The sequence below is a fragment of the Mustela putorius genome, unplaced genomic scaffold (genome assembly GCF_011764305.1).
Source record: "Mustela putorius furo isolate JIRA1106 unplaced genomic scaffold, ASM1176430v1.1 tig00003845_pilon_pilon_pilon, whole genome shotgun sequence".
Lineage (NCBI taxonomy): Eukaryota > Metazoa > Chordata > Mammalia > Carnivora > Mustelidae > Mustela > Mustela putorius.
Window position 1 is genome coordinate 64,694,467 of NW_025421998.1, and position 22,861 is coordinate 64,717,327.

Here is a 22,861-nt window from a genome sequence, read left to right on the forward strand (position 1 = left end):
TTCTGATTCCATAGGTTCTGAGGTATAGCCTGAGAACGTGATTTTCTGTGTGTTTCCAGGGGATGCTGATGCTGCTGACAGACCACTCTTGGAGAACCACTGCCCCTAGTGTCAAAGTTACGAGTATGTTCACTGACACTTCCTTAGCTTGAATCCTAGCTCTGCCACTTGTGGGCTGTGTGCCTGTGGGCAAATTGCTTTACTTCTCAATGCCTCAGTTTCTTCATCTGTAAAATGAGAATATTAATATGCTCTAGCTATTAAGGTTATTATTAAGAATCAATGAATTAGGGGCGCCTGGGTGGCTTAGTGGGTTAAAGCCCATGCCTTCGGCTCGGGTCATGATCCTAGGGTCCTGGGATCGAGCCCCACGTCGGGCTCTCTGCTCAGTGGGGAGCCTGCTTCCTCCTCTCTCTCTGCCTACCTCTCTGCCTACTTGTAATCTCTGCCTGTCAAATAAATAAATAAAATCTTTAAAAAAAAAAGAATCAATGAATTAACACACATAGAGAGCTGGGATATAATACCTGGGATATAATAAGCTTTAATAAATGTTTATAGATAAAATCAAATTCTTGCTGTTATCATTGAGTAGCAAGATCAGGTGTTCCTAAAGCTGGTTACAGAATCATGACCATTTTAGTTAACATTAGGACTTAGAGATACTATAACTTGCCACGTTTCATTTAAACCATCCTATACTATACAGGTCAGGGAGAAAATTAAATAGAATTTCAATTTGCATTCTAACTTTTCTCTCCTAAAGACAGGCCTAGGAAAAAACTGTTTAGGGAGAAAATGTCAAATCCATTAAAATCAATCCTAATTGATAAGAAACAAAATATTTAAAGTTGTTCTTGCTCATCAATTTGTTCAAGTTTACATCGTCTTCCTGGGCCTCTGTAAATAACTCCTTGTCACAATATTTCCCCAAAGATATATGCAGATAATGTTATAAATTACTGGAAGACAATATATCAATATGTGTAGCTTCCACAAAGTACTTAATAAATGAAAACTTTAGATAATACAATTTGAGATGCATTATAAATCATTAATTTTGAGAACTGAAATATATAATACAATTCATCTTAGAAAAGCAAAGTAACTAATTTTTTAAAATGCTTTTAGACCTCACTTTATTATTTACTTCACTTAATCCTACTGGTTTTTCTTTCCAGTAGTAATATATATTTCTGGTTTTCTATTATCACTAGCAACTTAAATAAGTAAACTGGACCAATTGGGGGTAGAGGGGAGAAGCTATTATGTTTAGTTTCTAAGGCTTACAGCTGTGGCAATTAGAAGAAAGCTCAAAGAAAGCAAAGTACAGATCACTCAGCCTCTAACTAAACTTTAGTAAATTGTGAGGTAGGGAACAAATGTCCTTCATACACAGATAGAAAGACACAAGCAAGAAAAAAAAAAAAGAGGACAACTTACAAGTATAAGCCAATTGTGAATAACTCTGCTACTCTAATTACCTGACTTACTGGTTTGTTTAACACTACTTTGTAAAATAAATGCTTCCTCTTAAAAGCTCTGGATAGATGAATTAACATTTTCAGTGCAGAAACACTGCTAGTTAAAGGAATATTGCAGTGACTGTAAATTGAAAAAAAAATAATTCTGTTGAAAGCCATCCCTTCCTTGAGATTGTTGTCAACAGATTATTTTACTTTATTCAACTAATAGATTTTATTTAGTAGCAGACTTTAATCCAGTTACTAAACAAAACTGCTTTTCTTTTATGTATATAGACTCTTTGACTATATCTCTTTTGGAAATGATTTTTAAAAATGTTTCTTTCCTAAGAAGCTGTGTGACTGGATTCCTTATTTGGATCTGGGTTTTGATTTCTTCTATAAAAAGAGGGTATGGTAGGCAGCTGGTGGGCTGGATTAGATGATCTCTAAGATTCATATGGTGCTAATGATTTATGAATCCTTAAATATATAAAAAGGAAAAAAAAATCAAAAATAGCTATTTTGAAGAAGTCCAGTGTTAGTTGTAAAGAACCCTGGACTCTAAACCCCTCATCTACTAAGTGTACCCTGAGCAAATCCCTTGCAGTCTCTGGGCCCTCGATGCTTCACTGGTATAATGATATATAAATTGTTGGATGGCTCCCCAAGTCTTTCTAGCCTCAAAATACATATTTCCTAGAAAGCTTAGCTTCAGTGTTTTTTTGGAAGTTTAACCACAAACTATTAAGGCACACTTAAGTATGAACAATATAATTTAAAATATTTTTCTTATGTTGTAATCTGTACTTAAGAAAGAGAGAAAACTATATGCCAATAATTAAAAATAGAGTCATTTTCATTTATACAAGATTGGAGTATCAAATACTGCTCAATCATCTCAGAGATAAAATTCAGTTTTTAGGGGCGCCTGGGTGGCTCAGTGGGTTAAGCCGCTGCCTTCAGCTCAGGTCATGATCTCAGGGTCCTGGGATCGAGTCCCACATCGGGCTCTCTGCTCAGCAGGGAGCCTGCTTCCTCCTCTCTCTCTGCCTGCCTCTCTGCCTACTTGTGATCTCTCTCTGTTGAATAAATAAATAAAATCTTTAAAAAAAAAATCAGTTTTTAACTCTTTGATTTGTCTCTTCATTCCGAGCAACATCACATTCCTGGAGGATGTCCCTCCAAGCAGAGGTGACACAGAAGTCTTCTGTCCTCCCCTACTGCAGAAAGCTCTGGCCTGCTCTGTGGTTCCTGTTACAGCAAGTGGGTCCCAGGGGAAAACTGTAGATCACTGGGAGCAGGGGCAGATCCAAAGGGCAGGGTTTTAGCAGACTTCATTGAAATTATATTTCAGTTTTACATCATTACAGACACTGCCTAATCTACTTTGTAAGAATCTCCATAATGCTCATGTATCATTGTATTTATGAAAGATTAAAGGAATTAGCAAGTTTTATGAGCATAACTATTTCTCTATTCATTCAGTTGAAGCTCAGTCTACATATTTTTTCAGCTAATATGGTCCCCTCCCCCTAATATATGTTACTTCTCTCATTTGCCTAAATCTATTCTGCTTGTTTTTCTCCAAAGACAGGACGTTAAAGTGATATGAGAATTTATGAGAATTTATCTGGGCAACAACTATGAGGCTGGACTAACCGCCTCACAAAATGCATGACTTTGGGATTCCTGAATATCAGAATTCTCTTTTTTCAAAAGCTAGCCAAAATGCTTAGAAGAAAGCCCAATATCAGCAGATATCCTGAGAAGAGGTAAGTGCAGACGGAAAGGAAAGATGAGCTAAGAGCACAAAAAAGTCTCACTCGACCAAACCTCAAGAAAAAGGTAACTGTTACATCCAATGAGAGGTCCTTCAACAGATGAATGGATAAAGCAGATGTGGTTCATATATACTACGGAATATTACTCAGCCATCAGGAGGGATGAATATCTACCATTTGCATTGACATGGATGGAGCTGGGGGGGATTATGCTAAGTAAAATCAGTCAATCAGAGAAAGGCAATTATCATATTGTTTACTCATATGTGGAACACAAGAATAGCACAGAGGATCACAGGGGAAGGGAGGGGAAAACTGAATGGGAGAAAATCAGAGAGGTAGACAAACCATGAGAGACTATGGACTCCAGGAAACAAACTGAGGGTTACAGAAGGGAGGGGGTAGGGGGATGAGGTAACTGGGTGATGGGCAGTAAGGGGGGCATGTGTCGTGATGAGCACTGGGTGTTATATGCAACTAATGAATCATTGAACACTACCTCAAAATCTAATGATGTACTAGATGTTGGCTAATTGAACAAAATAATTTTAAAAAAGAGGAGAGTTTTAAAGAAATAACTGTACTATCAGACAGCTGAAGAGAATCTTGAGCATGCTATCCATTCCACTCTACCAAGCAGTCCATCAAAATGGTGCAAGTGCGAGTGTCTGGAGGGGACCCAGGGGACCCTTTTGTAGAAAAGGGAAATCCACATAATCCTCCCTTTTCACTTCACCCATGAATTCCCACCTCTCTGCCTCTCAAGGTTTCAGCAGAGCTTTTTTTTTTTTTTTTTTTAATTTGACAGACACAGAGATCACAAGTAGGCAGAGAGGCAGGCAGAGAGAGAGGAGGAAGCAGGCTCCCTGCCGAGCAGAGAACCCAATGCCGGACTCGACCCCAGGACCCTGAGATCATGACCTGAGCTGAAGGCAGAGGCTTATTAACCCACTGAGCCACTCAGGTGCCCTCAGCAGAGCTTTTGACAATTCAAAAATGATTCCACTGGGAAGCTTATTAGAATACAGCGAAGGGAGAGTCTTAGATTATACTCCAGTGACTACTCACTATAAGGAAGCACAAGGTACAAGGGGAGTCAATGAGTAACATTTCAGAGAACTGATGGCAGCTTCTTTCCATCCCTTAACGACACCTATGAGTGAAGGAAACAGGGACACAACAAGTCCAGGTAATCCTCTTCCGGGAACTAGGGATCCTCCTCTGTCTTTTGATCAAGGACAATAAGAAGAAAAAACAAGGAAATCTTTTGGTCATTCCAGAGAAGAGACTATATCACTTAAATGGAAAAGAATATTAGATTGCCATCAGAGGGCGACAGCCACACTTTACATCAGGAGACAATAACACCACAGTTAAATATGGTAGGAAAGAAAATGTGAGGCAAGGATTATCTGACTTTTGCAAATAAAAGCCACAAACTCATGTTCATGCAAAAGGCAAGGAGTACTGGCCCCAGGAGCTTTTCTTGAGGCATCTAGCAGAAAAGGAGCTTCAGGAAACCAAAATGGGGAGACAAGGTCATAAGATGCATCTGTGGTGATTATATCTATATTTACTTGAAGAACTGAGATTAAATCATGGTGATAAGAAAGTACATGTGGGGGCGCCGGGGTGGCTCAATTGGTTAAGTGTCTGCCTTTGACTCAGGTCATGATCTTCCGGTCCTGGGATCAAGCCCTGCTCCCTGCTCAGTGGGGAGTCTGCTTCTCCCCCTTGCCCTGCTCTCTCTTTCTCTCTCAAATAGGCAAATAAAATCTTTAAAATAAAGAAAGAAAGAGTACCTGTGTGATGAACCTATACTCTGACAAGGTAAATCAAGTACAATTCTCAGGAATGGGAGGAGGATGGGGAGGGAAGGTGGTAAGTAGAATCAGGTTGTCAGTATCTGTATTTATTAACTGAGATGAAAGGGTAATGACTTCAAATGTTTAAAAACAGGGAAAGTGGGGGAAAGAGAAAAGTTACTAGTTAATTTCAATTCCGTTCATAGGAGGGGACCTACAGAAAGTTAGAAACAGGGGACTAGGAGTTTTTAGAAGGCATTAGTGTAAAGGAAAACAGAGTAAGAGTACAAACCTCACTAGATACCAAAAAACAATAGTACAAAAAAAAGTCCCTAATAAGGCAGACCATATAGCAAGAGATTATTTACATAAGACTTGTTTATCTATTTAAATATAACAAAACAACTGAACTAAATTCAAACATATTAATATGTATATTACATATATACTTATATAAAATGTATATGTTTTATACTTATGTAGTATGTATGTACAACCCATAATATTAATGTACATTGCCATGTGGTAAAAAACAAGGTAGAAAATGTATAGAGCATGTTAACATGTAAGAAAAAGAGGAAAAAATATATAAATGTATATCTGCTTCTATTAAAAAATACGCTGGAAGGATAAATAGTCCGTTTTTTGTTTTTTTTTTTAAATGGTTACTTATAGGAAAAGAAAGAAATAGGGTGTGGATTGGGAGAGAATCTTGAGATCTTTGAATAAGGCATGTTCTGTAGATCTGTCTTAAAGCCATGTAAATCATTTTTTAAATAATCATGTAAGAAAATTACATTTTTAATTCAAAAAAACCCAGAGAATACAGTATAACAAATGAACCTAATAAGAAAAAATGAATAGGGAAATGCTCCCAAATGACTTTAGAACACTCTAGTAGTGAAAGAAGAAAAAGAAACTAAATGAACCAAAAACACCCTGGCAGAATCTACACTAAGGATGAAAAGAACCACCACAAAAAGATTTTCAGCTATTTTTAGTTGCCACATTGTTGCAGGTATGTGATTCACATATCCTGAGACTGCTGTGTATCTGCACATTCCAAGATAGAGCAAATGAGTAATGATAAAACGGTCCATCATTCCCTGTATTAGAGAAAGCTGGATTCACAGCATGAGAGAAGAGATAGAGACAGAAGGCCAAAGAGGTTGCGTAAAAGCCCAATCGCCCTGAATTTAAATGAAAAGTGTTAGTTTGAACTCATGTTGGATTTTATCTTTAAAGTTCACGGGCATGTGCCCACCCTCTTCAAACTGAAAGCTTAGGTGGAGCTTATTTGAAGTTTAGTTTAGCTTACTTATTTGAAGTTTGAGTACCCAATTCTTATACATTTCAAGGATGTTACTTTGCCATTTTAAAATGCAAAACTGAAAAATATTAGAAAAAGCATTTTCTAATTCCCTCACAATAAACCGGATGATGTTTTAGGAGTCTTTTCTCACATCTGCTTTCCCAAAAGCCTTTCATACTGTTCTCTGAAGACCCTGAAAGTTTTTAGTGTTCAGAGAAAAAAAAAGTTATAGCCTATTATTCATCAAAGTTCAGGTTCAAGATTAGAAAATGGATAAAAATAACATAGATAATTGCAATCTACAGTCAGGGCTGTATGCATGCCTGGGTTGTCACTTTGTTGCCCTACTTGGTCACCTTTCTTTGGCTTGAACTATAGGCACTAAAATGACTCCGTGAGCATGCCTAACTACCACTGTATATCAGAAAGACAAGGTGCTGGCAGAGATCACATCTCACCAGCTCTGTCAACAGGCTCAAAATGAAATTCTGAGTTTCTTCATTTTAACCCAGAAAGAGGAAAAAATCATCCCATGGACATAAAATTGCTGGGTAGGAGTTTTCCTTGCTGTTAGTATTTCCACAGCCCCTTAAAGCTCGAAGCCAGGAATCAGCAAACTTTTTCTAAAAAGGCCAGACAGTAAATGTTTAAAGCCTCACATGTTTTATGGTCTCTGTGAGATCCACTCCACTCTGTCTCTGTAGCAGAAAAGCAGCCATATGCAATATGTGAACTGAAAAAAAGTGACTGTGGTCCAATAAAATTTTATTTATACACAATAAAATTTAATTTCACATTATTTTTGCATGTCACAAAGCATTCTTTTTTTTTCCCCCCAACCATTTAAAAATGCAAAGACCATCCTTACCATATGGACTCTACAAAACAGGCGGCCAGTAGTTTGCCAACCCCTGCTCTAAACTACTTACCTGATTAAAGGTGAGCCCACTGACCCTGCACTGCTCCTTATGAATACCTTACTGCCTCAGAAGCTCCACAGGGAAGCTAAGAGCGATGTCAGAACCAAGCACTACTTCCTTTTTAGCACTGTAAGTCATTATGGAAGATCTAGAAATTACCCATAAACTGTGAACCTCTTCAGCAAAGTGGCCAAAACATTTGTTGTTCCATGGTTTGATGCAGGTAAAACTTCTATCCATTCCCAGAATATTAGATTTGCAACTTTCCTGAAGTTTCCTTCCTCATCTAAATTAATAGAGTGGCTTTGAGCTCTGAGCAAAAAGACCTGATTCTTACTGGGCTTGTGTCCAAATTTCATGTGTTTTAAAGTTTTATTCAATGCCAAGGGATTTTAAACTTATTTTATTGAGACTTTCAGTACAAATCCTGAATGAATAAGGTGAGATAAGCCTATGTATTTAATTCTCTGTGCTAGCAACATGACTGAGAAAACAAAAGAAACTCAGGAAATCAGGTACAATGCCAACTACACACTTAGATATTTTAGCCACAAACAGGAGAGGGTGAGGGAAGCATCAAGCTCTGTGCCCGGTCATCACTGTACAAGGGAGAAAGCTAGCTGGGGAAAGAACAAATGAAAAGGCCTCTGCCAGAGCTTTACCTACACCCCACCTTGGAGCAGCAGAAATTGATAATAAAGGCAGGTCTTTGAGCAGCTGACTGGGAGCAGATTCTCATGCTGCTGGAGGCTAGGAGTAAGGAATCCCACCACAGTGCTCTCAGCTAGCACAGGGTCTTTATGGGATACTGGAGACGGTGGGTCTGTGACTACGGCTAGCTCTGGAGCAGGGCTGTGAGGCTGCTCTGCCGGGTGGGTGGTAAGTGTGGTCTAGATGATTTCTAGCTGCTGAGGCAGACTGAGAGAGGAGGATGGTCCCTGCACGGTGAAAACTCCCTTTCCAAGGCTATGTTCACCCACCTGCCATAACTCCCTACGTCAAACAGAGTAATTACACTTCCACAGTGGCAAATTATAATACATTTAAATTATCATCCCATTCTTGGGTCTGCACCTGAAATATTTAACAAAGATCCACATGCTTTTATTCAAAATTAATCTCAACTTCAAACACTAAGCAAACAGACATCCTGTTCTATATATGATCTAGGGCAAAATAATTGGACATTAACAAAACATTCAGCAATTCAAGAGATGAAAATGAATTTCAAAAAGCAGAACAAGTGCTCTTTTGAAACTGACTTGTTTCAAGACAAGGAAAGATATTTTAATTCTCTAATTTATATTTTCAAATTTGCAGCACAAAGCAGGCACTAATGGGCATGAAAAGGAAACCATATGGATGGGAAAATATACTCAGAAATGACAAAGTAATAATCACCACATGCTAAAAGAACTCAATACCCAAAACACTGAATGCCACAGAAAACAAAATCAACAAGTTAGAAGTCTCATATAGGAAATTTTCCCAACACCAGAGTAAAAAGTTAAGGAGATGAAAATTATTAAACAGAGAATAGAAAGATGGAATAGATTCGGGAGATCTAACATACATAATAATAGGAGTTTTAGAAGGTCTGACTAGAGCGGACCACTTAGAAGCAAAACCAGGAGATAAAGAAGAATGAGAAGACAATTTGCCCAAGCTGAAAAACCAAACCGAGTTTTGCATTTAAAGCATTTAATTATAGAGTAAATACTAATTTTTACCAATCTACAATTGGACAAATACACAATTTCTCAATTTCAAAGAAAATATTCTAAAAGCATTTTTTCCAGATAGAAAAAAGGTAAGCTTCCAACAAAGGGAAGACAGTGGCTTTTATTCCGCAGTATTTAAAAGCCAGATGGCAAAGGACAGCTGAAAGAGTTCTGAGGGAAAAAACTATGACCACAATGGCAGCAGATCCTCTCGAATAAGCAAAAACTCATAAAGAAAAAGGAGCCATATATCCTTCCCTGGCCAATTACTTAACACTTACCAACAACTGAGAGTAAAGTCAGAACACAATTCTAAACATTGGAGAGATTGTAGAAATGAGCCATTAACAATGAAATGACTATAATTCAATTTAAATGATTGTAGTTGAGGTACTATGAGCCTTACAAAAAAAATTCTGAGAAAGAAAAAGATACACTAAATCTAGATTTGAAATCCCAGATTATTTAAACCGAAATGATGGGTTGAAGGAGGGGTAGTAGAAAGAAGAATCAAACACTAAGTATCTCCTATTTTATAAGAAAAGAAAGTGTATAGTTTCTGACAGTAACAGAGATACCAACTTTATAATTATGTCTTTTAGAATTTGAAAGCATAATTATTTAAAAAATACAATTAACATTAGAGAAAGGACTTTGGTTTCAGACAAACTAAAGTGGGTGTGAGGCTCAACTCACACACAAATTGTGTGAATAAATAAACCAGTCCCTCTAAACTTTGCTATGTTATCAGCCAAATAGGAACAAAACGGTTCTTTATTATTGGATTATAGGATTATTTTGGATTATATAGGACTATTTTGACAAGTGACAAAAATCAAGTGTGTAAAGCATATAGTCCATTGCCTGACAAAAACTTGATAAATATAACAAAAGGCAAGAAGAAAAAATAAAAATGTAAAGTAAATAGCTGAATTAAATGTAGAGTAGAAATACCAGACATATCAGTTATTACAATATTAGGAGATGGATTACATTTCTCCATTAAAACACAAAGACCATCAGAGAAAATTTTTAAAACCACAAATATTCTGTAGTTACAGAGTATCTTTAAATCTATAGATTCTCTGGGGTTCCTGGGTGGCTCCGTTGGTTAAGCAACTGCCTTTGGCTTAGGTCATGATCCCAGTGTCCTGGGATTGAGCCCACATGGGACTCCCTGCTCAATGTGGAGCCTGCTTATCCCTCTCCCCTTTCTCATACTGTCTGTCTCTCACTCTCTTCCAAATAAATAAATAAATAAAAGTCTTTAAAACTACAGATACTCTGTAGATATACATCATTATTTACTCAGCAAGTATGTTGAGTGTGTACTATGTACCAGCCACTATTCTAGGATCTAGGGATATAGTAGGAAACAAAAGACAAAGTCTCAGGGCCCCTGGATGGCTCAGTTGGTTAAGCAGCTGCCTTTGGCTCAGGTCATAGTCCCCCAGGGTCCTGGGATAGAGGCTCACATCTGCTTCCCTGTTCAGCGGGGACTCCGTTTCTCCCTTTCCCTTTCCCCCTCCTCAACTTTTATGCTCTCTAACTCTCTCAAATAAAATCTTAAAAAAAAAAAAAAGGCACCTGGGTGGTTTAGTGGATTGAGCCTCTGGCTTTCGCACAGGTCATGATCTCAGGGTCCTGGGATCGAGTCCCACATCGGACTCTCTACTTGACAGGGAGACTGCTTCCTCCTCTCTCTCTTTGCCTGCCTCTCTGCCTACTTGTGATCTCTCTCTCTCTCTGTGTCAAATAAATAAATAATCTTAAAAAAAAAAAAAAAAGACAAAGCTTCAGACCTATTCAGATTTAAGGGCAGCATATTCCTTGCAGAGGATTAAAGTAAGTATAGAGCCCCTATGGCGAACCTGGTCCTGGGTATGCTAAGAAAAGTAAGCAAGAGAAAGAAAGGTACAAGAGTTCAGAGACAGACCTCAGAACTAGGGTCAGATTCCACAGAGCCTTTCAAGCCATGTCTGAACTGGGACTTTACCATCACTGAGAAGGTGAGTCATTAGAGAGCTCTGAGCAAGAATGATGCGGTCCAATTTGCTTTCTTCAACAAGATCCTCCTGACTGTTGTACTAGAAATGGATTTAAGGGCAGTAAGAATAGAGGTAGAAAGACTAACGAGGAGATTAATGCAACAATCTAGGGAAGAGATGATGGTATCGCAGATAAAGATGATAGCGGTGGAGATGATAAGTAGTAATTGGATTCCTCTGAACAGTTTGAAGGATTAACTGACTATGTGGATGTGGGAAATGAAAGAAAAAGAGGAGCCAAGGATGCCCGCCAGCCTTCTGGCCAGAACAATGGGAAGGATGCAGCTGTCTGCAGCACAGATGGGAAGAGTAAGGAAAGAACAGGCGCGGAGGAGTATGACTGGGCACTCCTGCTGCAGACATGTGAAATTCGAGGTGTCCTAGCGGGAGAGGGAAGAGTCAATGAAATAGCGAGTCAGATCTTTGACTCTGAGAGGCCAGAAGCAGGGATGTAAATTGGATAGTGATCGGCATATAATGGCACAAATCTAGGTCAGATTAACCAGGAGGTAGGTGCAGACTGAGAAAAACAGGTCTCAGGACCCAGGCCCAGAATACATCACTGTCTAAAGACAGGGGACAAGAGGAAGAACCAAGCAGGGTGGGGGGAGGAAAGAATGGCCAGTAGAGGAGAATAAAAACCAGAAGAGTGAGAGGTCTTAGAAGCCAGGAGGACAGTAGGAGAGAATAAACAGCACTGTCGAACCCGACAGACAGGTCAAAGCAGATGAGGACTGAGAGTGACCATTGGATTTAGCCATGCAGAGGTCACCAGGGACCTGGACAAGGGTAGGATAGTGGAGAAGGGGGTGAAAGTCTGAAAGGCAGGGTGGGAAGGACAAAGGGAAGAGAACACACACCACTCTTGAAGCAGCTTTACTATGAGACGGAGCAGAAAACTGAAGAGTCGGTAAGTGAAGAGACAAGTGGAATCCAGAGGTTTGTTCCTTCATGGAAGAAATATCAGGATACTGGATAATGCAAGAGAGAGGGGGGCATCCCGCTGTAGTAACAAGAGATTTTTAAAAACTAAAAGGCAAATAAAGCAAAAATTTTAAAAGCATAATAATATAATACTAAGCAAAGTAGAATCCAAGACAAAGAGCATTAAATGGGATATATTTACTGATAAACTATGGAACTTAAGTAGTTTAATAAGTCTTCCCCATAAGAGTACTGCACCCAAGGGCACCGGGGTGGCTCAGTCGGTTAAGCATCTGCCTTCTGCTCAGGTCATGATGCCAGGGTCCTGGGATCAAGCCCCACATCCGCTCCTTCCTCACCTCCCATTCATGCTCTCTCGCTCTCTCTCTTAAAATAAATGGATAAAATCCTTACAGGAAAAAAAAAAAAAAAGTACTGCACCCAGATGAATTTATAGGCAAGACTGTAAAATCACTTCCTTGCTATTTAAACTGATCCAGACAACAAAGAGAAGGAACATATTTCAACTCATTTGAACAAACTAGCAGAAACCTGATACCAAAAACTGACAGAAAGGAAAGAAGAAAAAAGTCAAATCTGTTTCAAAGATTGATTAAAAAAAAAAAAATACAATTCAAGTAAATTAAATCCACCATGTATTATATGAAAGCCAGATAAAATCAAGACAGGATTTATTCTAGGAATAAATGGAAAATTCAACATAGACACTATGAGTATAATTGATACTATTATTATTTTAAAGTAGAAAAATAAAACTGTCTCAAATGTTAAAAGAGCATTAAATATAATTTCAACTAATATTCAGAATAACAAAAAATTCCTTAGGCATAGAAGGGTATTGCCACAATATGATAAAGAATATTCTCCTGAAACCCATAGCCAGTGAAAATCATATATAATGACCAAACATTAGAGGCATTGTTAAACAAGTCAAGAACAAGAGAAAAATGCCAACAATCATCATTACTTTTCAGTAGGATCCTGGAAAATTTAAGTCAGTTCAATACAAGGAAAAAACATTTTTAAAAGCATACCTATTAGAAAGAAATATATAAAATTATCATTTTTTACAAATTATATAGCAATCTAACTGGAAAATTCAAGAGACTAAAAGGAAAAATTATTAAAACTATTTTTTTGAAGTTCAGTAAAATGGCAGCATGCCAAAGACATAGGAATCAATAGCTTTTTACAGACTAAACTAGGTAGATTTCTGATTAAAAATTCTACTTCCAAAAGCAAGCTCTTTCCTCCCAAAAGACTATGGTACTACTATGGTACTATTCAATACAAAGGTAGTGTGAGCCATATATGCAATTTTAAATAGTCTAGATATTGCATTTTTTAAAAATAAGTGAAATTAATTTTAATATATTTTATTTAACCCAATATATATCCAAAATATTATTTTAACACCTAACAATATTTTAAAACTGTTTGTGAAATATTTTCCTTCTTTGTTCAAGGAGCCTTCAAAATAATGGGGTTTGGTTTTTGTACTTAAAGCACATCTCAGTGTAGAAAAGCCACATTTCAAGCCCTTACTAGCAATCTGTGGGCAGTAGCTATTGATTAAATTGGACAGTGTAGCTCTAGTAGACCTAGCTATAATCCCAAGAAAATACAGGCAGGACTTACAAACTTAAAATATCAAAACTTCTGGGGCACCTAGGTGGCTCAGTGAGTTAAGCCTCTGCCTTTGGCTCAGGTCATGATCTCAGGGTCCTGGGGATCCAGCCCCACCATCGAGCCCCTGCCTCTGGCTCTCTGCTCAGCAGGGAACCTGCTTCACCCCCACCCCACTGCCGCCCCCCCATCTCCACCCCTCCCCACCTCTCTGCCTACCTGTGATTTGTCTGTCAAATAAATTTTTAAAAATCTTTAAAAAGAAAAAGAAAGAAATAAAATATCAAAACTTCTAAAGAACTTAAGAAGACATTTCAGTAAAAGAACAACTATATGACATATTCTTAGAAGGATGTTCTAAAACTGTAAAGATACCAATTTTATCTCCCAAATCACTGTATAAACTGAACATAAGCCCAGTCAAAATTCCAAAGACATTTTTGGGAAGACCTGGCAAAATGGTTCCAAAGACTGGAAGTGTAAATATTGAAGAATATAAAGAAAATTTGAAAATAACAAGTAAGGGGCGCCTGGGTGGCTCAGTAGTTAAGTCGCTGCCTTCGGCTCGGGTCACGATCTCGGGGTCCTGGGATCGAGCCCCGCATCGGGCTCTCTGCTCGGCAGGGAGCCTGCTTCCTCCTCTCTCTCTGCCTGCCTCTCTGCCTGCTTGTGATCTCTCTCTGTCAAATAAATAAATATAATCTTTAAAAAAAAAAAAGAAAGAAAATAACAAGTAAAAAGGTTTGGAGTTTGCCATATCAGGTATCTAAGTATCATCAAATATTTATGTATTTTATCAATTTACAAAAATAAAAACAATATTGGAAGATCAATAAAGAGACTACAAAAACTACTACAGACAAAAATTTAGTATATGGTAGAGGGAATTATAAATAAGTAGGAAAGGAATATGTTAGTTAATACACGGTATTGGAACCACTTATAAAAAACAGACATGTCCCTATATATTTTTTAATAATATTTTCATGATAAAATATTCTATTTATCAAAAACATACATAGAAAGCTAATTTCAAACTGATAAAATGGTTCCAATATATAAGCAATAAAAATACTCATGTAAGTAGCTTACATAGATCAATAAAAGATAAACAATCCAAAAGGAAAAAAAAAGCTAATGACATAAGCAGGCCAATTTACTAAAGAAAGTACAAATTTTCTATCAAATTGGCAAAGATGAAAAATTATGTTTGACAAGGGTACAAGAAATGGGCACTCGACAATGCCTTGGACAATCATTCTTGAAGGAAACCTGGCATTTTGTATGAAAAGCCTTAAAAGTGTGTATTATCTTTCCCATTATATAAAGAATCTAAACTAGGCAAAATCATAAAGAAAGAAAGTAGAACAGATATTACCAGGAGCTGGGGGAGGAGGAATGGAGAGTCACTATTTAAAATAATGAACACAGATTTTCTATTTAGGATGATGCCCTTTTCGCCCTCAGACCATTGAAAGCTACTCAGCTTCATAGACATAATAAATGTAAATGTAAAATGTAATATGGGGATGGTCGCACAACATTTGAATATACTAAATGCTACTGAATTGTTTACTTAAAAATGATTAAAATGGGGGTGTCTGGGTGGCTCAGTGGGTTAAGCCTCTGCCTTCAGCTCAGGTCATGATCTCAGCGTCCTGGGGTGTAGCCCCCATTGGGCTCTCTGCTCAGCAGAGAGCCTGCTTCCTCCCCCCACCCCGCCTGCCTCTCTGCTTACTTGTGATCTCTGTCAAATAAATAAATAAAATCTTTTTTTAAAAATGATTAAAAGGGTAAACTTTATGTTGCATATGTTACCATGATTTTTTAAAATTCCATTGCATGGCTCTATACGTTTATTGAACCGTTTTTCTATTAGTGAATATTTAGGTCTTTCTCAAAGTTTTAACAAATAAAAAGATTATGATTTTAAAAAGTATATCCCTGGAGTGTCTGGGTGGCTCAGTTGGTTAAAGCCTCTGCCTTCAGCTCAGGTCATGATCTCAGGGTCCTGGAATCGAACCCCGCATCAGGCTCTCTGCTCAGCAGGGAGCCTCCTGCTTCCTCCTCTCTCTCTCTGCCTGCCTCTCTGCCTACTTGTGATCTCTCTCTCTATCAAATAAATAAATAAAATCTTAAAAATAAAAAAATAAAAATAGTATGTATGTAAACTTTAAAGGAAGTAAATATTCATACATGTCATAGGAAAGTACCTGGAAAAATATCTTTGCCGATAGATATCTCTGAGTGAATGGGATTTGTTACTTATTTAAGCTCTTCTTATTTGTTAGCATTTTTCTACAATGAGCATGAAGTCTCATTGGAGAAAATAAAAAAAAGACTAACAAAAGAAAATTTTGAAGAAATCTCTGAAAAATGCTCCTAGTTATTTTTCCTCAAAAGTAACACCATGTTTTCCCTTACTGTACAAAGCACCCCCCCAAAAAAAGAAAACACTAAGTGACAGTCTGTTTATTATTCTCTGACATACCAGAAGATAATTATTTTCCTGAACAAAATAACTATAAATTATATATTAAGAAATCCCTTTGGGCTTTTGATTTGCTTCTAAGCTGTCTATAATAGGTATGTGTGCAAAGCATCTAATGAATGAAGGAGATTCTGTCACTGGAGAGTAAGGCTACACATGGAGCGTTCAAGACATTCAAGTGTCTGCACAGGACCTAGTAAAATGAGAGCAGGGAAACTATAATGCTTATACAGAATCCCAAATGCTTGTGCAATTGTAGAGGAAACAATACAATGAGTTTGGAGGTATAAGGCAAACAGATCCAGTCTCAACAACATTTTTCTTTGGGTGTCTCACACATAAGTTGTAAATCTGGAACAGGAAACTTGAAATCATTAAGGTCACATATTTATAACATCATATTCAATTAGGTTAGAAAAGTGCAATTTCTGTCATCATGTCATAAAAAGATGTGTTTTTGTCTCAGATCTCTTTTAGGAAAAGTCCCCTATATTGTTACAGATAGGGCTGTTTTCAATCAGTTACAAGGAGCAATTCAATTACTAGATGGTTTAGTGCAGTAACTGACTCCAGACTAATTTAATTTCTTTAGGTCTCTAAAGATCAATTGATCTGATTTGACCCATCCCCAAAGGCTGTTTAGGGAAAATTCAGACTTAAATACCTGGAAATGAAATCCAAAACCTTGGCCAATTTCACACTAGTTAGGTCATCCTGCAAACTTTCAGCTGGTCACAGAAGATGCCCTTTTCGCCCTCAGACCATTGAAAGCTACTCAGCTTCATAGACATGTGAGTGCTCCCCACAGCAGGATGTTTATTCCATCAGTGGAAAATGTGCCTGCATGCATTATCAAATCTGCTGTTCTAAAGGGCAGTCTGGGGACTCGTTTCTCATGAGTACACGTGCAAATAAGGGGCTATTTTTACTCCAGGAGTAGTTTATTAAGACTATTAGACATGCACTTAAATGGGGCGAAAACTTATAATTATTTCACATTTTTAGATTTATAAAGTGTTTCATAAATGCCACCTTACTTGATTCTCATAATAAACTTTTGAATGAGCGGCGTTATTTTTCCCATCTTCTAGGTGAGGGGACAGAGGCTAGCAGACTTCTCCAGGATCACTCAGCCAGTAGAAGGCAGAGCTGGGACTCTAACCCATGAGTTTGTCTCCCAGTAGATCATGCTCACCCCTTGATCTGAGACAGAAGGTAAAAACAGACCACTACTGTCGCACTGAGCCACTGTCTTCATTCTCACCTGCTACCTGACTGAAACGGAGAGGTTCATTGCTTCTGGCTCTCCAGAAATAAGAGATGAAAAAGGTCATGCCTGAATGACAGCAGCCTTTATCAATGGACTTTTTTGTCACCCACACTGCTAATGCCACCTTCTCTGTAACTTGGGTCTCAAGGCCGATCTGCTTGCCTATGTCCCACCTCACTGGGGAGGAGCTATCCATTTGGTGTCTCAGTGCAGCCTGCAATCGACTTTCAACCACAAGCTCCAGTTTCCTTCCCTGATCTCAGCACCCTCAACCATTTGTCAAGTTCTCCAATGACTTAATTTCTCCCTTCTACTTAAATCCCACAGCACCTGTTCCACTCCCAGCCTCTCCTGCTGGCTGCTCTGCCTCCCTACTGAGCCTCTATATCTTTTCCTCCAAATCAAAACCATCCCGTGATACCTGCTACTTGGGAGGGCAGAGGGAAGGATCAGACAGCTATGGCTAAAATGTGCAATGACCCCTTCATTTGCATTTCTAGGACAAGTTGGAGAGAAGTGGCAAAATCAGGAGACATGACCATGTGTCAGGTAACAAAGAATGTGACAGACATGTGTAGCAGCTGGTGGGGAGGAAATCACACAAAGATTTGGAGGTAAAATACACCAAAAGCCTGGTGGCTAGGGTATACCACCTGTCAAATGTAGACTCTGGGCCACACAAAAGACGTAGAGAAGATGAATAAGGTCTAAAGATCTAATGTATAACATAGTGACTAGAGTTGATAACACTGTATTGTATAATTGAAGTCTGCCAAGAGAGTAGAACTTAAATATTCTCACACAAAAAAGAAGTACAGAAAGTTCCATAGTACGGGTAAGGGATAAAAATAATCAGTTAGGTTGAAAAATCTTCTCCCTAAAAAAAAAATGCATTATTTTTTTGACATTCCTATGGGCAAGCTGCGGATCTCAACATAGACATTACTCACCACATAGAGGATCTCACATTGCATAAACCATTTTAACTAAGTTAAAAGTGGAGTAAGTTACAGGCACATGATTCTCGTTTGTCTTCTTAAAGGTTCTGAGACCTGATGTCTCTCCTATTAAATATAAGCAGTCTATGCCATGTTTAAAATATGGGCCTTGAATTAAATGACATCTCCTTCCTTCAAAGTTCCAAACAATGCATATTCCTCATGTTAGCAAATATGTCCACTTCAGAAAGCAAAAGCTATCAAGATTCCATGTCTCTGCAGATTGCCACCTGAGAGAGGAAGCTTAGCATCATCAAAAGGACTGAGTCTTTCATAAGGAAGAAATCCTATTTTTTACAGTTGAGTCAATGTCCTGACCAAAGAAACCACCTCCTCACAAACACAGATGCAGGTGTGGCAGCTGTCCCAGTTTAAGCAGCCACATGTCTACAGAGCTTCTAGGTGGAAGGGAAGATGGGGTGCGGGATTGGAGACTATCTACAGTAAGGTTATGGCACTTTGGCGTTGAAAGGACTGTGTTCTTACAAACCCACTCTTCTCTTTATCTTATCTGGACAGAAAAGTAGAAAATTCTCATTACCTCTCAATGTCAGTGAGCCTGGAGGAGTCCCGGAAGCCTTTGGCAAAAGGGTTGCTATCTATTTTCAGCTTGGTTATCTGCAAAGGAATGAATGGGTAATAGAACAATATCATTTCCGAGGTCAAGGAAGTGAAATCAGAAATAAAGAATTTGTTCATTTCCCAGGCCACCCCAAGAATACTTAATGCTTCTTAGGATCTTGAGAAGGGTGGAAAGTGATGGAGAAATTCACAGGAGGGATGACTCACAGCCAGGTGGGACAACTGGTCAGGAAGGGCCTCAGAGATGAGGGATTTGAGGACTGGCTGGTCCTAGAAAATAGCTTGAAGGTCAATGGATAGAGCCAGTTAGGGAGGGGGCCTTTCCAGAATGGCCCAGTGAAGAATTTAAGAGAACTGTGAAAGGCTAGGGCTTGCCTGGGGAATGGGAGAGCCCTAGAAGGCCAGCATTGGTGGGTAATGGGGAACACAAACAAAAATGTTGCCTCCTGCTGACTTGACAGCATCATTTGTGAATCCTATGGGCACATACAGGTAACATAATGAAGAAAAAGATCAAATGGCCAATAACAGTTTCATATTCAATACTCTATTGAAATATGACATAAATACATGATATAAACCTTTCAGAGTATAAATTTAGCCCTGCTCCCCTTTCCATCTGACTAAATTAGAATCAACCAGTCTTTTGTTTTCCTCCCATACAATGCTATTTATAGACTCTGTGCTTGTATAAAAGAAAACATTCCCTAATAAGAATCATAGTCTTAAGTATCTAAGAGGAGCTAGTCATAATTCCCACAGCATTAATATTAATGTAAAAAGATCCACTAAATCATATGCACGGTGCCTCCAAAGAAACAGACATTAGGTTGTGAAGCAAAAAAAAAAAAAAAAAAAAGTACTGATTACAAGATACTTGACTTATAAAATTCCTGATTAGAGCCAAAAAGAACCCACGAGGACCAAGACACAGCTAGTCCATATCTGAACTGGAACTTCAGACACTCTTACAGACAGTCCTAGCTCACCGGCATCAGAACAAGAACCCATGCTAACCTTTAGAGAGACATACACAAAATAATCTTAACCTGGAGAAAAGGTTATACATTGAGGCATGTCCTCCTCATAAACACTAAACACAATCAAAATAGATAGCTTAAAATACTCTTACCAAAACACAACTTCTTCTCTGATCAAAGTGTATGAGCTATGCATTTTAAATCATTAACACCTAAAGAACTGCCTTTTTCATTACGAAAGAAAGGCATTATTTCCCTTTTCGAATTTTCTGAACATGGGTTAACCAATGCATATGCTGCAAAGAAGCTATTTACCTCACTTAAAATAGAACTTCCCATACTCTCCTATCCAGAGACCCCCCTTTTTCTGTCATGAACACTGACCACTTATAAGATTAATCATTTGATAGTATTAATTTTTAAGAGGGCTTGCCAATATCTCACAAATGCTCATTGTTCACCTGTTCAGTCTAGTGCAGCAAAAAAAAAAAAAAATAAAAAATAAAAAAAAATTACTGATTTCCTTTTCAGCTTAGTTAATGGACATGGTAAACAAGGAAGGAAGGAGGAAAACTTCTTCATGAATAACAACAGCTATTTTAAATTTGCACATAAAGAAAGACATAGAAACCTCTGAGGTTCTAACTCTAAGGTGTGGCCATGCAGAGTGGCTGCCACCACTGTCACAGCCATGGATTTTCTCAGGGCTGGAGTCTGTTTCAGTCATCCTTCAGACTATGATTTAGTTTTGCAGGTCCACTTTCAGGATGCAGGAGAAAATTTTATTTGTTTCAAATAAACTGGAAGCATCTTCAGAAAGCACAAGCAATTCACATGCTCTAAAATTATAAAACACCAACAAGACTTTTAAATCCTCAGACCGGCGCTGCGTCTCTTTCTACCGAATAATTACAAGTTAAAAATGCCTTCTATTTCTCAAACGCTTTCTAGTTCACGAAAATGCTTTCAGAGTAATTCATTGACAAATATTTAATGGGGACGGACGACTTCTCATGCACTATGCTAAGTGTTGGACGGGTGGAGATAAAGAGCATGCGCGCCCTGCCCTAATGGCGCTTCAACGTGCCAGGCACAAGCAGAGGGATACACAGCTAATCGATACTGAGTTCGCTTCACGGGCCGCCAGAGAGGGTCCTGACCCCACATCCGCCGCGGGGTTAGTGACTTAAGGGTCAGCCAAACCCAGATGAAAATTTCCAACTGCAACTGTGAGGAAGCACAATGAAGTCAAGCCTTCTTTCAAGCTCAATCCCTATAAGCTAATTAATAAAATTTAAAAGGGAATAGATAAAATTTCATGGGGACAGTGGCAGATATCTGATGGAAGAAGTCCCTGGACAGCCGTTCCTCTAAGATGCAAACCGTATCTCGCTTTGAGTCTTTCCAAACTAAAAGAATATAAGTACGACCAACTGTTGTGATGATTAAAGGGCTTTTGATCTGCTTGGTCCCTCTGAAGGATTTTGAAAATTGTATTTGCTTTTCTCCATTATTTCCAAAAGGGAAAGGCTGTTGGCTTGGAATGGGATGACTGTCATAGAGAATAAATGTTCTCAGCAGGAGTGTGTCCTTCAAGCAGGACATCACCATATCTAATATTACTGCCATAACCCTGGAGAAGTTAATTACATTCAACAGTTTTCAGATTTCCTTGGAATTTTCTTTCATCATTAGAATGTTCTATTTCCAATATCTCCCTTTCAAAATGCCCAGGCAGATCACTGGTAACTTTTTTCTTTTTTTTCCACATTTTGTTATAAGTTCAAACTATAGGAAAGTTTCGAGAACAGAATGAGGTACTCTCATACACCTAGATTCACCAATTAGTTACAGCAATGATGTGACTTAAGTGTGTTAATTAGAAATGGAGCTTAAGGGATGCCTGGTGGCTCAGTGGGTTAAGCCTCTGCCTTTGGCTCAGGTCATGATCTCAGGGTGCTGGGACTGAGCCCCGCCTCGGGCTCTCTGCTCAGCAGGGAGCCTGCTCTCGCTCTCTCTCTTTCTCTCTCTCTCTGCCTTCTTGTGATCTCTGTCAAATAAATAAATAAATAATCTTAAAAAAAAAAAAAAAAGAAATGGAACTTAAGCCTTTCTCTATATACCATTTTATCTAATTCCAGGTTAAAGTATTGCTTTTGGAAGTTAAAGGAAAAGAAGCTGAATGGATGTCTAGTTAATAAAACTGTAGGGGGGCCCTCACATAACACTACAATTTTGAACAGGTTTTATGGAGTACTGATCAGCAGTACAAAGACTGTGAGTTAAACTTCTTATTGTACTCACCGTGCTCACTGTGCTATCGCTAGTCTCTGAGTTTACTGGGGTGTCAACATTAAGTACCCCAGAAATGTTTGTTGAAGTTTGCTCCAAGGACAAGCAATCAGAAACAGGATTTCACCTTTTTACCAGTTATGGACTAGCAAAACTCTTCTTGAGTTTACAGAAATAGCACTTCATTTTGTTTCTAATTTTACTTAAAGTAAAATAATTTTTAAATAGGATTTCAACATTCTAGGTAATCATGCATTTTTAAGAGGTCCGGCATAGATTTTATTCCACGGATATGTCAATAAAAACAGCAGTAACATAGAAATTTATTTCTGAAGATACAGTTTTATATCCCTTTATGCCATTTGGGATAACTGAAAAGGCTATACATCTGCAAACTGATGAGAAGGGACCCAAGTTACATACAGTGATCTGAGCCGGACATCATTCCATCTGGTCCCCGATACAGAATCCCTGCCACTATGTGTGACGTTCCTGAACAACATGATCCATGTCAACGGTGACACTGCGTAAGGATCCCTAAAAGGCCAACTAATCAAATATGATATGTTTAAAAAAAAGAAACCCATATAAAACTGCAGGTACAGCTTGTAACTCAAAAGCCAA

At 38.3% G+C, this 22,861-nt stretch overlaps 1 protein-coding gene across 1 annotated transcript in view; it reads right to left on the bottom strand.

Moving 5' to 3' along the window:
- TBX20 (T-box transcription factor 20) overlaps window positions 1-22,861 on the bottom strand; it is a 59,107-nt gene that overhangs the window by 17,773 nt on the left and 18,473 nt on the right. The window contains exon 6 of the mRNA XM_004741981.3: window positions 18,925-19,001. Coding sequence (XP_004742038.1) covers window positions 18,925-19,001 — 77 coding nt within the window. The remainder of the gene's footprint in view (window positions 1-18,924; window positions 19,002-22,861) is intronic.